This window comes from Osmerus eperlanus, chromosome 22, assembly GCF_963692335.1.
Source record: "Osmerus eperlanus chromosome 22, fOsmEpe2.1, whole genome shotgun sequence".
Taxonomy (NCBI): Eukaryota; Metazoa; Chordata; class Actinopteri; order Osmeriformes; family Osmeridae; genus Osmerus; species Osmerus eperlanus.
Window position 1 is genome coordinate 9,522,137 of NC_085039.1, and position 18,007 is coordinate 9,540,143.

Below are 18,007 nucleotides of genomic sequence, written 5' to 3' on the forward strand. Positions count from 1 at the left end.
ACATTTGCAGGATTCCATCAGCTTCAGGGGTAAACATTGGAACTCTGGACACTGTCCCACAGGGAGTGGTATGAAAATACCCAAACTACTCGCACAAGCCAACACCATTCCCAGGCTATGAGCTACTCCACAGACTCCCCCTCTCAGGACAGTTCACCTATTGCGAATGAGCAATTGTCAGTTCAGGTTTCATGACCAAAACCTGTCCAGTATCTGGGCACCATCCGCACAGTGTCCAGAACCCAAGGAAGTGATGTCAACGGTGATATGTCCTCCTCCGAGGAAATGACACTGTAAACACTGTAAACACGAAGTGACAGTTGATGCTGTGTTTAAGCTTAATACACTTGGGCATGCCGGTACAACTTCCCAAGCCTTCCACAGAGGACATGTTTCATCAAGCCAATATACTGTAAAGCTTCAAGGAACCGAAAAGTATCCGATTTAAGGATTGTTGGACCAAGCCAAGCAGGGAGTTGAGACTAGATGACTTTAAGGAGCTACTTAGTGATGTATTTCATAAACTCCATAGTGATGCCTGAAACCACACTGATGCAGTGAGACGTGATCGGAGACTGGCCGACATGTACTTTTTCACCTTCGTTTCTGTTTGGGTTCACTTCGCCGGAGGCGTAGACGCGCCAGGAACAGGCTGGTATTTGGCGTCTTATCCCACATTTCAGTCCACCATCTATCATCGATGTGTTTTTGCATACCTTAGATAATCATCTCTCTATAATCACATCTCTATGTTTTTTTTTAAATCTCTATCTCAAGTACTCGGTCTATGCTCTGACAGAGGAGGAGAGGATCGAGGGGTCCCAGTGTGAACTTCAAACCTCTTTTATTTTCCCTCCCACCTTGATTTAAATGGACACCGCGGCTTTTAAGATTAAAATGTACAGGGCGCTTCTGGCGAGCGCCGTGGGGGTTTTCTACGAAGTGCCCTTCAAGAGAGCTGTCAGGAGGGAATGGCGGGAGGAACACAACAACACACTTCGCGGAAATCAAGCTTGCGTCTCAGCACGAAATCACCTTGAATCAGTACAACCTCCAGCCCCCCCGGGGGTTTCCGCACCCCTTAGCAGCTTTATCTCCCAGATGCTGACAGTCACAGAGATGTAACGAGCTCAACAACTGCCCGAGGGGCTGGGATTTCTTCGAAACAATCACCAGCCCATACAAAGTGCTAGAATTCTCCGCATTACACAGAAGGGAGCGTGGAGTGGTCACTAGATGTGAAGGAGCTGGTTCGATCAGTCAATTTGCCGCGCAAATAATAATTTATATCCAGATTATCTCTCCGAGAGCTCGATTTTGACTCAATCAAAAAAACTTCAAACATGACACAAGTCGTTAATAACCCCAAATATGAAAATACAATTGCCTCAGCCGACAGAACTCTGCTCTACAGTTTGAGTTGGAGGAGTTCTCCAACACAAAGGTCAGAACATTGTGTGAAATCCACACAATAGTGACAGTGGAGGACTCAGTTTATCTCACAAGGCAGTCTGGCGGCGGTACTCACGGCTTGACTCGGTTGGAGAAGCGTCTCCGCAGTATGATGGCCAGGGTCGTGAGGACCATGATTGTGGTGCACATGGTCCACCAGGCCCACCCTGCACCCTGGAGGCCCGGGATGTCAGCATGAACGGCCCATGGGGGCAGTCTGGAGGGACGGAGTTAGCCTAGCCTTAGCCTTTAGCGTTTAGCGTTGCTTGCCTGTGTCTCTCCCTTTCCCTGCGCCTTGCAGAGAAGCCCTGTGTGGATTAGCTGGGGGGGATTAGACGGGATCACAGGGCCATGTTATTGAGGCCAGGGACATCGTGATACACACATAAGCCACCATGTGATGTGTGTGCATTTTCTGCATAACCCTCCCCACCCTTCCCCTCACCACCAACACCTCCTCCCATCCGTGTTCCACCAGACCTCATTAATCCTGCATCCATGTGTAACTGTTTCACTGTGTACCGAACTGGTCCGAAACACACACAAAACAATTGACGGTTGTTAGTGAGCGAGGGCAGAGCTCCTGTTCCGTAACGGCTGTCGAACGAAGCCTAAGAAACACCAAACCCAGCGACACCATAACGAGGCGCCCATTTACAATGGAGGAGCACGAAAAGACAAGGCCCGACACGTCTCTTTTCTGTACCCTTGGAGCCTGCCGCCTCCGCGCCACGACCAACGCCACTCTCCCGTGGCGCCGTGAGACAGGGCAGGATGACAACACGCCTTAGGCAGGGGGGGCGAAGGGGGGCATTCTCATGCCATTCCAACCAGAGATATTCAATTCCCTTCACGCTGATGAGCTCAGGCTTCCCCTTCTCAGAGCCCGCTCTGTCAAAAGCGCTCCGGAGCGTGGACGGCTGGACGGTTATGGATTCACTGGGGCGCCGTCAGGAATGTCAAGTGCCGTACCAGTGTGGATGCGCATCTCCTCAACGGCTTTTCTCGCCTAATTACCAAATTCCTCCGTTTTTTCAGTTGGTATAGCCATGTCCGTTTGAAAGCCTGCAGGATATTTAGGCTGCTATTGGAGCTGTTATTGGTATTGACCTGCATGGCCACCTTATGTACCGACATTGTCCCCTAAAAGACAGATACATTCAATGATCTCATGAGCCCAAGTTTGCGGATATGAAACCAAGTGAATTTGTATATTTGCACATCATACCCCGCTTGAGAACAGTCATATAACAGACAGAACTAACGGACAGAACTCATAACACGACACTATTCTGACCATCGAGATGGCTTCACTTTCACTTTGAACCTCTACGGTGCTGTCATGACTGGATAATCAGCACTCCTACCTCGGCCTATATGATATGGCTTCATAACAGACAGCAAAGCCATGAGGTCTCGTGTCCCGAGGCAGCGCTAGCTGTCATAATAAGGTTATGAAGCCACAGAGGTGATGTCTATGGATCTGCAGCCAGGTACTTTTCCTGTCCTGGCAACTATAATTAGACCACTCTATAATCCCAACAGCCTTAGAACTGCTGACTCAGTGTGTGTGTTTGTGTGTGCATACGTGCGTGCAGGTGTGTATGCATTTGTGTAGGGCCATGTGAATGTGTGTGTGTTAGAAAGTGATTTATAGTTTGATGATGTTTTGTTTTTTGAACAAGATGGTCAAATCTAGGATGAGCAGTTTATTTCCCTCACAGTATCTCAGCCAGTTGATCTTGCTTCATGTATCTCTTCTGGGTTTTGTGTGTGCGTGCGTGCGTGTGCGCATCTTTATCATGGGAGACTGCCTCAAGCCCTTCCTGGAAAGACAGTTTCTGGTGACAAGAGACCGCGTCGCCATGGTGACACGTCAGTGTCCTGCCAACCACACCAAATGAGAGAGGTCGGGGGAGCAACAGTGTGCCCCCCCCCCCCCTGCTAGTGTTTCTCCTCCGCAGGTGCAACAGAGGATGGTAGATAGATCACCTGTTTAGCCAATCATCCCTTTTTTCATGCATTTGTTTTCCTGGTAATGACATGGAGCCCAGTGTTTCGTCAACGGAAGTGAGAAAGAGCAACGACGGTCTCGAACTTTCAGAACATGCCAGAAATCAGTCCGTTCCTAAAATAAATCAAAACAATTTCTGTCGGCGGAGGATACACGCTGGCGTACAGCTGGAGAGCTTGAATACATTACCGCCTGGGATTGAAAAATGAACGTCTTCCTCTCAGCGTGAATCTCCCACTGGTGCCTCTAATACAGAGCGTCGCTCGAAGCTTCAAACAGCAAACAGGCAGTCATTAATCATTGATTAGGAACATTTACATTCCATTATTTAATTATCAGGGGGTCTGTAACAGTGGGACAGAGCATGCGCACTGTGCACCTGCAGGCAGGGGACTCTTGCGTAATGTTACTGCTGTCTGTTTGGCCCAGGGGGAACCTGACAAGAAATGGAATTTTAAAAGCCATGATGTCGTCCTTCTGAGAAATGATTCAACTCTTCTTCAATAGCTTGAGGCACGGGTAGAAGTAACTGTCAATAACTAACATGAACATCTACTGTATCATTCATGTATCGGGGGAAATAGTCCAGACATTTTGAGACAAGTGTAGGTGACTTTATTTATGGACTTTATTCATCTTTACCGAACCTGCAGAGGTACAGGTCTGTTATATACTGTGCATACATACCAAAGCATCTTCATTTGGACTGCCACCCAGAAAACAATTACAGTATATAGTACTAATCAATATACAGTAAACAAATACATATACAGTTAATCATCTGTTAATATATTTAGAAAAATATAAAGTTCAAACTTTAAAACGGACAAAACATTTCACAACTGACTTAACTAGACCCACGCACAGTATGTTAAGATGCCCTTATTTGCCAAAAGCGTTAAATGTGTGCGCAATGTGAGATGTGGACGTTTTCAGATCCATTTTTTTCAGAAACAATGTTGACATTTATTTTCTGTAGAACTATGACTTATAGCAATAGCATACAGTAGAGTGATTCAAATGTGTGTGTGTGTGTGTGGTCGGTGGGGCGCATGTGCGTGTCCGTGCATGCTCCCGTGAGTGCTTGCCCAGTATAGGTGCATGTGCATGTGCATATTGCGTGTCAGTGTGTGTAAATACGCTGGCAGGTGGGAGAAGCTCTCTGATGGAAACATCTGTCAACGGAGGGAAACTCAGCTGTCAGAGGGAGGAGCCCGCAACCGAGGGGGAAGCGAAAACAGTACGATGCCATTTTGTAGAGTTATGGGTGACACACCGCACCGTGCGCATGTTTAATAAACATCCTGTCAGAAGGAGCTCTGCCCAACTCAAATATTTCTCTTCAGCCTGCTACTTAATGAAACCAGGGGGCTTGAACTTAGAGGGAAGGAAGCAATCCAAATGTGTCGTTGACGTCAAAGGTTGGGCCGGAACGTGTTGGGGGAGAGATGATTGATAACCAATTCACAGATTCTAGTGGTAGTGCAGGTCATTGCTCTCCTCTAAAGTGATCAGGCTAAAGTCGTGCTAAACTATCACTTTTCCTTACGCAACTGTACTCCGTTAATCCCGATTCAGCTACAGTAGCCTATGGTATAAATGACACCCTTGACCAAATAGGCCTACTAGTAGTTCTCTTCAAATGAAGAAAGGCGCGGAGCACAGTAGCCGTGCGTGTCAGAACAGGACGGCCTTTGCTGTTTGCGTTCGGCCAGTAGAAAGCATGGAGAGGCGGAGGGCTGTGGGACGGATGGTCGGATGAGGAAGCAAGGAGCCTCATTAGCGCCTCATTAATGCTAAATGAGGATACTACGAGAGACCAGAAGGGAGTTACCGCACGCCCACCAGCGCAGACACTGACAGGAGATTTGATCCGAGAGCCATTTTAAATAGATTTGTAGTGTATCCAGGGATTGTCTGGGTGCAGACTGGGACGAGACCAGGTGACCTTGGATGGTGCGAGTCAATCTAAATGCTAACGAGGATAGAGTCAGTGCAACAACAACAAGAACTGTCTGTTGAGCTGTAGCGTTCTAACTGAGCCCCCGAGTTCTAACTCTAACCCCCCCCCCCCCCCAAGAGGTTACAAGGTGAGGGATGTGCCGACACGACTTCAAAGAACTGATGTCTTTCCTGAGATCCCTGAGTTTTTTGAAACCGTTAATGGAGGTTTTAATGCATGTGTCTATATGGGGCTCTCAGGATGTAAACCAACTGACAGCCATGTAAATATTAGCATTAGGGACTTCTTATGGTGAGTGTGAGTATGTGTTTGTCTGAGACAGCGTTTATTTGATTTGGTGTGTGTGCACGGCAAAAATATGCATTGTTTTTTAAGCTCTCTACTTCATTCAATCACCAATGCGATTGTTTGTAAAGCATAACTTTTAGATTTCCTTGTATACCATGAAGGGTGCTTATGATTGGATAAAAAATATCTGATAGAGCTGGGTTCAACACCAAGTGCTGGAATTTCAGCAAGCAACAAGTGCCTAAAATGGAAACTTAAGTTTAAAAGCCTATCTCAATGCAACTACAATGGTCTTGAATGAGGGCATAGGTATACATATGCTCACCCACTGTACAACTATACAGACGACATCTCTAGAGTAGTACACACAGTACACACACAGTAGAGTAGAGGAAGAGACGAGAGATGAGAGAGAGAGAGAGAGAGAGAGACAGAGAGAGAGAGAGAGAGAGAGAGAGGGGGGGGAAAGGTCCCCCCCCTCCCCGCCCCGAAAGTTGGATACAGTAGCGAACACAATTAAGAGATTCTATTACAAGTCACATCTCCTTGTCCCCCCTTGGAACCACCGTTCCCTCCTCGCACTCCTGCTCCCTCGAGGCATTCGAACCCCAAGGAATTACAGAGTCGAAACAATGGAGCTCGTCCCCCGCCGCGGTCCTCCGCCCGACAAGCTCCCCAGGCCCACCCCCCCGCCCCCCTCTCCTCACACGGCAGAGCTGGAGAGCTGGACCCAGCCCACTTCCGTGTAGGCGCCCGTCACGTGCCAGTACACGGCCCTCATGAGCTTGGCCCACACCGTTTGCACTTCGGCAGTGAAGGATTCTGGGAAGTCCTCTGACAACACCTCCAGTATCACACCGCTCAGGATCTGGGAGATGGAGAGGAAAGAGAGAGAGAGAGGGGGAGAGAGAGAGAGAGAGAGAGAGTGAGAGAGAGCAGAGAGAGAGAGATGAGAGAGAGAGAGAGAGAGAGAGGGAAAGGGGAGTGGAAGAAGAGATCATATAAATGGAAATGAGACAATGGAGAGAGACAGGGAAGAGATTGATGAAAAGTGAAAAAGTAAAAGATAATGGCCTAGCGAAAAAGTAGGGGGTGGATAGTAATTACTCCCTCTACTGTTTCCCGTTCTGCCTCGAGATAGTGAAGAAGCACAGTGGAACTGACAGGAAAAGAAGCCACAGTCAAACTCAAGAGTACATCCAAACTCCTTACCTTGAAGTACATGGGCTCCACCTTGTGTTTGACGGCATGGTGCCTTGGCCCACCAGGGCCAAGACAGAGGAGACCTTCTCAGGGTCGTGGAGGTTCTCCACCACCGTGTTGATGGCGTTCATCACCCCGACGACCATGGAGCCTCAGTTGGACGCTGCGCTCCATCTCCTCCGGGTCATCCATGTCCTGGAACTGGCTGAAGTACTGCTTGGCCGAGGGGAAGTTCACAAAAAACCTGCAAGGAAAGAGGGGATGAGATGGTGGAATAGCGAGTGAAGCGGCTGAAACAGACAACGCGAATGAGGGGAAACAGTCCTTGACGGAACTCGGGCACCGTATTTGTGGACCATGACGGTCCTGCGTTGAAGCGTCCTAGCATCATGACGAAGGGGTTCAAACAGGCATTGCTTTTGATGAACTCTGCTGGTGTGAACGTTTAAAAAGGACGAAGGCTTCACCAACAAATTCCAGGAAACAGATTTGCACTCAATCTTTTAAAATGACATTGTATCTAAAAGCACCAAGACCACTTCTTAGTCCATAATGTGTCCTCACAACAATCCCAGATGGTATCACTTTGCATCTTTGGTGAAATGATGTCATTACAGAACCCTGATGATAGATGATGATATATTATGGCAGTTAATAGGCTCGACAAAACCCATTAAATTCTTCTGATTAAGTAACTGAAAGCTGTCTTAATGGGAAACGTACACGCCTCATAACATTTGACCAAGCCATTCAAGCTTGATTAAATAATAATCTACTCATGGAACAAACGCCCCGTAGCGACAAAGTCATTCTCTGTCAAATCCTTGAAGACATCACTCACTGCTATCTGTGATTTACAGAAAACAACCCCAAAGTTAAGATTTTGAAATCCTGAATGTGCCTGGAGTTGCAATTAAACTTGTGGCATCGAGCTCCTCACCATCATGGTAATTGGGTCTACGACTGAAGTGTTTACGTTCTGAGAGAGATGCTTACTCGCCGTGTCTGCTCGAGAAGGAGTCTGCCTGCGACGCCGTGGCAACGGAATGATTGGCAGGCGGAGAGCGGAGAAGGACTGCTGATGAGGTGAGGGTTGTTAGGATCGTCAAGTCTTTTCGAGTGTAATTAGAGGCAGGTGCTGGGGACTGGAGCAGCTGAACAGATGGAGGTACATGTTCCTCTCGCAGATTCTGGGTGCGTGTTTACATGTCCTCATGTGTCAGATGGGGGTCAGATGGCTGAGCGGTTAGTTAGATTAGGTTATTAATTAGAAGGTTGCCGGTTCGATTCCTGGCCGTGAAAAATGACGTTGTGTCCTTGGACAAGGCACTTCACCCTACATGCCTCGGGGGGAATGTCCCCGTACTTACTGTAAGTCGCTCTGGATAAGAGCGTCTGCTAAATGACTAAATGTCAAATGTAAATGTGTAATATGGAGGCCTCTCCTTGGGTGTTTTGGTATTGAAACAGACAACATCCACCTTGTCCATACATACCGTGAAATGTAGGAAGAATGTCTATGACCTCGGTGGTTGCCCTTCGCTTATGTCGGAAACTTCTGAAGAAAAGTCGAGGTTTGGGGTTAATGGACTTCACACAAAGACCACAGAGACTGCTGTTTTTGACGTCATTTGGCTTGTTTGAACTCGAACTGTTGTTTACACTGAGAGTTATTTTAGGTCTGTGCAGTAAAGGACCATCCTGTGACCTCTCTTTGGAGATGTAAGCAAGAAGAATGGGAATCATGTGGGATTCTAGGAAAACTCAGTTAGTTTTGATTCAGGGCTGCGTTGATGTAAGTCCCTGCTGAATCGTACAAGCACTTAAATTAGACAGTGCTGCTCAGCATTGAAGTCACAAGACTGCTTTCACTGGTCGTTTAAAGAGAGTGGTATGTTTGGAGCAAAGCAGGGTGACAGATCACAGGCTATTCTCATGAATAAAGCAGACTCCACACATCGTACTGGAAGCAATCACACGCGCACACACAAGGGAACGCACACTCTCATGGCGCCCACACATTCGCCTGACCCAATTTGACTGTATAAGTGCTCTAACGCGAGTGTGGCTGGCTGGATATGGAGGAACACGGTTTAGTTATTCCGTTGGTTAGGTTTGGCCTCTGGCACCACCGCTACACTACACCCGTGTCCCCCAGATCCTGTGACATGCTACGCTAGCCACATAGGCGCTCCCTAGCCTGTAGCTGTCCAAGCGAAGCTTTCCCAGCTGTCGCTGCGCTCTCTCTTTGAACGGAACAACTAGCGAAGAAAGCCATTGTTCCTGGTCTGGGAGATAAACATGAAAGTAGCCGCAGCTCTTTGCGAGGAGAACAGGACGCTTTCTCTTAGAATTCAGAAACAAGATACTTCTTTCTTGTTGTATCTGCCAGTACTCAACAACCAATGTTCTGTACTCTGGTGCGGTTCTAATTGAACACATGTTTCGGGCAAGGGACACGCAGGAAATGGGAAAGACCTTCTTTTATAGTGTTTTAGCTTTTATCTAGAAAGAACTTCAATAAAACAAACGTCCTGTGAAACATTTGGCGTTTGGGAATTTGACTGAGACCCTCACAACGGAAACACGATGTTCTGACAACGCTATGTCTGGTGGCTGAGACAAGCGGGGTGTCAGTAGTGTCTGAGACGTTCCTCACACTCGCTACCCCGACCTGACGCTGAATTTAAATGAACTCATCAAAGCCGCACCATAAGCTTTACTGGTTAATTACACGCTGATTCGTATTGTGGGCTTGTTTTCAAGGAGGTGTATGCTTTTGAGTGCAGAGACCACTTGCCTGATGTTGTGGAGGACCCCTTGGGGAGAACCAATGTGTGCTTTGCCTCTATTGAGTTAGGGAAGAACTGTCTCAGCTCATGATATTCCAGGAGGTTCTGAGAAAGTGACCTGACCATGACATTATGACACCTCCCCAGGGAGCCAACTATACAGCTGGCCTACATGACACTAGAATACACTCTCAGAATATAGAAATACTATGGAGCCATTTGCCTGTGGAACCCTCTACATAGAACATTGTAGGGGTTCTACATAGAACCTTTATGCTTCCATATTGAACCCACTAACTCTTATTAATGATGGAAACTCAACCAAATCTATGACAGAGCTTTAATACAATCAGGTGTTCCTCAGGTCAGCTGAAAAATGTATCTGGTGAATTGCATATCAACAGGAAACAACACAGCCCACAGGTTGGCGATGATGACTTCCTTTGGATCGATCCACTAATGCACGGCGTTTCGGTGGCATCACAAAGCTGCCTCACTGCATGTAACAGGGAGCGCCTGGAGCTCCCTCGTTGGTGCAATTGCATTTGTACGCATTGGCTCAGGCTATTGTCGCCGTCTATTCTTTCCGACCACCCGAGCAGAAGGACATACATGCAAATATGCATTCCTACTGAACCCTCTGGGATCGGATACTGTTCACTTTCCACGCGGGACTTGGACCAACTATCTAGCCAACGCTGCACTACTCAGCCTAGCTTTTGGACTCTCCTGTGGTCTTCGAGGTGACCTGGCTATACAGTCACCGTTTTCCTTTGTTGGCCTCTGTGGTGGCTTAATGCTTTTGGGGTTAGGGTTAAAAGAAGCTTTCAAGACATGGCGTGCCAGGCTAGCCCATGGGAGCCTCTTCTGTTGTTAAGGGACCGAGAGAGACACAGAGAGAGAGACAGAGAGAGAGAGAGAGAGAGAGAGACACAGAGAGAGAGAGAGAGAGAGAGAGAGAGAGAGAGAGAGAGACACAGAGAGAGAGACAGAGAGAGAGAGAGAGAGAGAGAGAGAGAGAGAGAGAGAGACACAGAGAGAGACACAGAGAGAGACACAGAGAGCGACCGAGAGACACAGAGATCGACAGAGAGACACACAGAGAGAGACACACAGAGAAAGAGACTCAGAGAGAGAGAGAGACACAGAGAGAGTGAGAGAGAGATACAGACAGACAGAGAGAGACAAAGAGAGAGACACAGGGAGAGACGGAAGAATAGGAGGGGGTTGGCAGAGAGACAGAAGACAGAATATGGATGAGCTAGGGATGGAGAGACGCAAGAGGAGTCGAAAAAGAAATGGAGGACAGAGTGGATCGTGACAGATCGATGGTCGATGTGCCGTCTCTACATCGATGGTCGATGTAGAGACGGACATTAATCCAAAAGCTTGTTTCTCTCGTACACATGCATACACACACATGCACATGCGCGCACACACACACACACACACACACACTGAATGCTCTCTGCCCTTTAAGTGCTCTCTAAGGGACCGAGAGACTGTTTGTCACTTCAACCCCAAAATCGGATCATGCCGTTCACGCCAGTTGCCCTGGCGACGGCACGCTGTCCATTTTAACGAGCCCTTGGGGGGGCTTTCCATTTTGGAACAAGGAGACGATGTAGGAGATGAAGGATAATCCAGGCATCAGACAACTCTATCCTACAAAGTACATGCCAAGCAAGACATCACAACACAAACACAAATGAAAAGGTTTCTTTTTTTTGTGACAGTACCAATGAAGTCTTCTGAATTGACCTCTTGGAAACATATTTCCTTCTGGGAACTACTTAAACATATTTTGGGGCGGATTAGAAGTTTCATTAATTTGGTGACAGGTATGATGACCTGGAAGGGAGTAGCCACACAAGTAACTGCTTGGGGATTAGTGGAGAGAGTCATATGAACGTCAACATGTCCTATTATCCTTGACATTTTGACAGGTGATTGATCGAAAGCTGGTTCAAGAACAATTATTAAACTAATTACATTTGCAGACAAAGCAAGAATATCACTGCAATGCCATAAGATGGTATTGAGTTACTACTAAGACTTTAATGATGGATGAAACTACTATTCTTTCCAGACTTGATTGACTGCTCAACTGTCAAAAACAAGCTCCAACCGTTAAGCCTTGTCCAAAGGGAATGTGTTAGAAACTGCCTCCCTGTTACTCAGACACAGAAACAACAAGCATCCAGCCTGATTGGCTAAATGAGTGCCTGTCCGAGAATTGACTTAAAACCTGTCCACTCTCACCCATTCCTCCTCTGAACCCCTAGTCACAAACTTCCACACGGTCCTAAGCAAATGTATTTTCCATTCGGGAGGGGGTAGGGGTGGGGGGGGGGAGCCCATTCCAAAGCCTACCTGATGAGGACCGTGACTCCCACATCCTCGCAGTTCTCGTAGACCCGTCCCCAGGTGCCCTGGATGATCTCCCTCTCGGCGTCCGACAGCGGCTCCACCCGCTCCGGACGCTCCCCGTGCTCCGTCTCCCCCGGCTCTCTCGGCTGGGGCGGCTCCGGCTCCATCTGCGGCGCGGCAGCGGCGGTCCGCCTGCGTTGCTGCAGCAGCTCGGAGGCGGCCAGCAGCGAGCGAGGGAGGTAGGGAGCGAGGGAGGGGGGGAGGGAGACGGAGAGCTGAGCCCCCACGGCGGAAGTTGGCGGGGAGAAACTATAGGGGTCCGGGAGAGGAGGTGGTGGTGGTGGTGGTGGGGGGGGGGGGGGCGGAGGGGGGAGGAAGGGAGGGAGGGAGGGAGGGGGGGAGGGAGGGGGGTACACAGAAAGGACGGCGGGAAGCTGACGGCGCAGCCCACCCCCCACCACCACCCACAGCCACCACAAACCACCGCTCTCTCGCTCTCTCTCACCCTCTCTCCTCGCTCTCTCTCCTTTCCCCTCCGCTCAGATTCTCCTCCCACTGTCCCCAAAACGTCTCCTCCACTGTTACGCTCCTTCAGTGTTTGCTCCCCTCTTCCAGTGATGCGCTCTTTCAGTCAGTCTCTCCCTGGTGTGGGGAGATGCCTTCTCTCTGAACTTCTGTGGCTGTGAGAACCTGATGGAATGAGAGAGGGAGTGGGAGAGAGGGGTGGATAGAAGAGCAGAGGGGGGTGGAGAGATATAGATAGAGAAAGGGGGAGGAAGAGAAAAAGAGCACCTAGGGTCCCTCCTCTCAGGATCTCTCTCTCTCTCTCTCTCCTTCCCCTCCCTCTCACTAATTGTCACCAGCGCGCACGCACACGTATGCAGCACGCGCACTCAAACACACACACAAACACACGCAAATGTAGACGAACTCCTTGCCACTGTCACGATTGAACTGGTGCTACTGTGACAGTCCGTGAGACGACAAGACAGACAGATGAGCAGTGTGTATCAAGGTGGATGCTTGTGCATGTTGTGGGTGTGTTTGTCTTGGTTTGTAAATTGTAAATCTTGAAAGAAAAATGGTTTTTCCTCCATTACTGGTGTGACTTTGTTGTGGATTAAAAATTCTTAGTCAATAAGCTGAAAGGAGTGAGCAGTAACTCCAGACGTAGAGGTAATTGATTGCAAAGTCTCTCTGGAGCTTGAAGGCCTGTGAGCCCATTTTTACATGTCAATAAAAGTCCGTAAAAAAACACAACGAACTGGGGCCCACTAAGTAAGCATCCACACAACACTGACCTTTATAAATCACTGTCAAGTCACCACATTACTTTGTGTATTTGTACTATAAAAGTATAATAAATCTAACAATGACTAATATGATACAATTCTAATAATAATAATACTGATTGGGACTTACCCAAACAGAAAATCCTTTAATCTCTCCAACGTGTGTGTGTGTGTGAGTGTGTGTGTGTGTGTGTGAGTGTGTGTGTGTGTGTGTGTGAGTGTGTGTGTGAGTGTGTGAGTGTGTGTTTGTGAGTGTGTGAGTGTGTGTGTGAGTGTGTGTGTGTGTGAGTGTCTGTTGCAGTAGAGGATGCTTGTGCTGTCTAGCGATGAAGCCTGTATACGATGTGACAGGAAAACAATAGGTCTCTCCAGGGGTTGTCTCTCAAGAGAGAGAAGCTGACATCCTGACAGGTAAGGGGAGGGACAGGGGAAGAGAGAGAAAGAGAGAAAGAGAAATAAGTAGAGCTATAGACAGACAGGGGGTGGGGGAAGAGACGAAGACGGAGGGCTAATCATTTGTAAGAAAAACAAAATATGTATAAAAGATGGGTGGCTCCACTGGTTTCGAATTGTGATGGATGTCGCCTACTGTGTGACTTATTGAAACCCTCTTGAAACATTCATCCAGCAAATGTCACGAGCGAGCACTCCGATACCGACAAACACAGAACGCTGTGATGATATAAAACATTCGCTGTTGATGAGGTCAAACGCTTATCTACTTCCAATCAGGACTGGGGACATTGAAAAAGACACTTTTGACATACGCTCGCGGGCGCACCGTTGAGAGAGGGGACAGTTGATGGAACTCTGTCCAGACAAAAGGACTGGGATTTGGTGTGTGTGTATGTGTGTGTGTATGTATGTGTGTGTGTGTGTGACAGGTCTATTATGCTATTGAGAATGTGCGCTATTGAGTAAGGCGTTTCAAAGATGACAGGCTTCATCACAATGCCTAGTGGTGTGCCACTTTGATGCTCGTTAACGTGCCAAAAAACCCACCACTCACATGGTTCACATCTGTCAATCACAATCAATAACCAATAAATATGCGACATGGGGCTTTAACAAAACCTCATCTGCAAGGGCATGAGGCAGTGTATCGTTTTAAGATGCCAATTTATAACTGATAACCAGCAACATACTATACGATTAAGAAAGACTGGACATGTAATATGGCTGTGATAAGCCATATTAAAACCATATTATTCTGAAAGACCTTTGAATAGAGACAGGGTAAAAAAAAACTCCTCCACACCAGGTCCTTGTCTTGTGCCAGAAGACCCCTTTCATTTGTGTGCACCCTAGCATTTGGTCATGTTCATAATTGCGTGTCTGCTTCAACTGACTTGTCAAATAGGTCAAGCATCTGAAAAACATCTCCAGCTCTCTGTCTTGACGAGGGGGTGTAGTTGTCTACCCTGGTCTTAGGGGAAGAAGAGTCGGCCATTAGGCTGATTATTTCATAACCATGAATTATGGTGTGTTTAACACACCACAGTAGGCCTGTCTGAGTTCAATATCGAGTTCAATGAGAAAGGACAAAAGGTGGGTGGTGTGGCACAGCGTTTGTGGGTGGAAGCACAGCGTCGGGTCCATTAATGTGTGTGTGTGTGTGTGTGTGGGGTTGAAAGAGACAAAGTTATGGTTACTGTTAGGAAGTAACCATGGGAATTAAAATCCTATTTAAAAATATTTTGAATTTTCAAAGTGACACTTCCGCTTTATAGGAGACGGTGAATGTGCATTAATTCCGTTTTTGCGTTTGCAAGCTTCTGCTGACATCTTGTGGACATTTCTGTGTCCTGCGTAACGACTCGATCGCCAGTTTTGCCAGATTTCCCGAGAAGTTGAGTTACACGTCAGCATGAAACCTGTACTGGTGAGTGGACGTGTACAGTGACCTCAACATTTTGTGTGTATCAGCTGATACCGGAAATTATGGCGATATGGAACGTGTAGTGGAAATGCCGAACAACGGTGGTGAGAGTGAGCAAAACCGCTACGTCTGACGTGTTATTTGGTTTAAAAAATCCATAAACAGGGTTTGATATCGTAGCTCTCGTTTTGATATGTACTATCGTGTATTTTCCTGTAGAGTGTAGCGTATATAAACAATGCAACATGTAGGCGATTCTTTGTTTCCGTCATCTGCGTGGCTTGTCGGCGGGTAGCCTAGCAGCAAATACTTGTGCTCGTCTGAATGGCAAAGCGATTTGAGAGCTACGTCACCATAGAGAGGGGCTACATCTGTAACGCAGGTGTAATAACTAAATCACAGTATACATTGGACTACATGTAGCCTATGTAGACAAAAAAGAGACCACTTTGTTGAATTTGTTGATTTACCTTCATAATAATGATAATTTGCATAGTTTCCATAATATTGAAGCACATCAATAAGACTAACTAGCTTACAAATTAGCTCTGGAATCACTGTTCAACCTTATCACAGTTCTTTCCTACCTCCAAGTTTCAATACAAGTAACAACCATTAACTTGCCTGTGCTCATTTCATTTAATCATTTAAATGTAATCATTATCTCTCCCTCACCATTCAATCATTCTCACTTCATTATTCAACCATCATCCTTCCACCCATCACAACCTCCCACTCTCTCTCCTCCCTCTCTAGGTTTCTCCCTGGCCGGCCCCTCCACCGCCCCCCGCAAGCGACAGGTGCGTTTTTCCGCCCGCCACGACATCCTCCTCCTCCGTGAGGTGATCGCGCAGAACCCCTTCTGTTCCAAGGAGTCTGGTCGTATCTGGGCCCGCGTCGGGGAGATCATCACCACCGCCCTGCAGGATGAGAACTTTGAGGTGGACGCCAGGAGGTGCAGGGAGAGGACCATGCTGCTTCTGGACTACTACAAGAAACAGGACTTCCCCAGCCTGCGCAGGTAACATAAAACAATCCGAGTATAGAGTTGGGCATGTGTTGGGTATATATGAGGTCAATATGACATAAGGTCCAGTATGACATGCAATGCCATCTATACAAGGAGGGTAGGTTACTATTTAAAGGAGTTAAATAATACGTTTTAATTTATGTAATACATCAAACGCATGGGCATGTTGTGTGTGTTTGTGTGGACAGATTTGGAACAGACAGACTGTATGCCCAGAAGGAGGACCTGCTACACGAGGTGCTGGAGCTGGAGGCTGAGAAGGGTCTCCTGGCCAGTGGGGAGAGCGCCAAGTACCAGGAGGAGGAACTGAGGAAGAGAGCCCTGGAGGAGCTGTCTGCACCTGAGCAGGACAAACCCAACATCATCTCTATGCAGACAGTGCCACCCCCTGGTGAGAAATGAGAACTTCAGCCATGTCCTAGTATCACGCTAGGCCTAGTCTGCCCCTGTAGAGCTACTGTAGGCTTTCACACCAATCCCAGTCGTAACAAATTATGATTCATCTTGCCAGCTAATTAGAATCAGATGTGCTGGATTGAAATGTAAACCTACAGGATGAAATATCCAGGAACAGGGTTGGACATCTCTAATCTGGAGTAATATAATACCATAACATGATATAAATACCAAACTTGACCCCTCATTACTTCACCCTTACACCCTTCATTCCATGAAGTAAATGCACATTTCCACGCCAGTATAACATTGCTATCAAGGATAAAGCACAGAAACATATGAGTTGAATCATCATCATCATCATATGAGCTAAAACCCCCGGAAACAAAAGTACGTCCCAAATCGTTCTCACTTCTCGTCCCCACAGATCTCCACCACGCCCCTCCCCCCTCCTCCCTCGCTGCCGTCCCAGCCACCCCGGGGCCCGAGGAGGAGCCGGAGGAGCAGGAGGAGCTGGCGGACCTCTCCTCCGCCCCCATGGCCAAGCGGCCCTGCCAGTGCTGCTGCCAGACCTACTCCGAGATCCTCAGCTTCCTGGAGAAGCGCTACGAGGCGGAGCAGCGCCTGCGGGAGGAGGAGCTGTCCCTGAGGAGGGAGGAGCTGGAGGTCCAACGGAGCAAAATCGCCCTGGAGCGCGAGCGCCTCGGCGCCGACAGGAAGGAGAGGGAGCGGAGGTTCGAGCTGGAGAGCCAGGAGAGGCAGGTTATCCTGGACCTGCTGAAGGAGAAGGTGCTCAAGAGCTGAGGGGGACAAGGGGCGACGAGCTCGTCGAGTTCCCCCTCAGAGACTGTTCATGAACTATGGGACACCTTCACCCACTGTCCACAGGCGTACGGGTGGCCGTCCAAAAACTCTCTAATGTGCTTAACTTGCTGTTTCCGTGACGAGACGTTTTTGTCAAAAGGCTCTCCATGCAAAGTGATCTCCCACTAGTCTGTAATAGTTTAGTCAGTTCATGTTTGTAAATAATTTACTTTGGTATTCACTGAAAAAAAATATCCAGAGTAGAACCTTGACTACAGAATATGATCACAAAGCCAATTTGTAAATGAAAAGACAAGTCAATTGTGTACCATATGATTCATGTTTTTTATTCTACAAAATGTACCCCACTCCTTTTAACTAAAAACATATGAACTGGTATTCTAAGTATTCTATTAAATAGTAGATTTATTCGGCAATATACTACATTAGTATGCAACTAAGTATGACCAACTAAATGTGCATTCAATTTTCATACACATAAACGTGCTCTTTCTAATCAGCTA

General features: G+C 47.6%; 2 protein-coding genes across 3 annotated transcripts; one reads left to right on the forward strand and one right to left on the reverse strand.

Moving 5' to 3' along the window:
- Nucleotides 1-6,232: 6,232 nt before the first annotated feature.
- cygb2 (cytoglobin 2) lies at nucleotides 6,233-13,540 on the reverse strand. The gene is given in 6 exon segments (XM_062448471.1): nucleotides 6,233-6,585; nucleotides 6,930-6,968; nucleotides 6,971-7,054; nucleotides 7,056-7,164; nucleotides 12,086-12,772; nucleotides 13,505-13,540. Coding segments are annotated over 5 exon segments (561 nt in total). The 5' UTR covers nucleotides 12,250-12,772; nucleotides 13,505-13,540; the 3' UTR covers nucleotides 6,233-6,420.
- Nucleotides 13,541-15,261: 1,721 nt separating this feature from the next.
- Nucleotides 15,262-17,985, forward strand: si:dkey-45d16.4 (uncharacterized). 2 transcript variants are annotated; one of them, XM_062448442.1, is made up of 4 exons: nucleotides 15,262-15,357; nucleotides 16,010-16,274; nucleotides 16,472-16,674; nucleotides 17,107-17,985. In XM_062448442.1, exons 1-4 carry the CDS (start codon nucleotides 15,324-15,326, stop codon nucleotides 17,481-17,483), a joined length of 879 nt encoding a protein of 292 aa, XP_062304426.1. In that variant the 5' UTR covers nucleotides 15,262-15,323; the 3' UTR covers nucleotides 17,484-17,985. The 2 variants fall into 2 exon arrangements, with proteins under 2 accessions (XP_062304426.1, XP_062304425.1); XM_062448441.1 differs by having other exon boundaries at nucleotides 15,275-15,363.
- The last annotated feature ends 22 nt before the right edge of the window (nucleotides 17,986-18,007 follow it).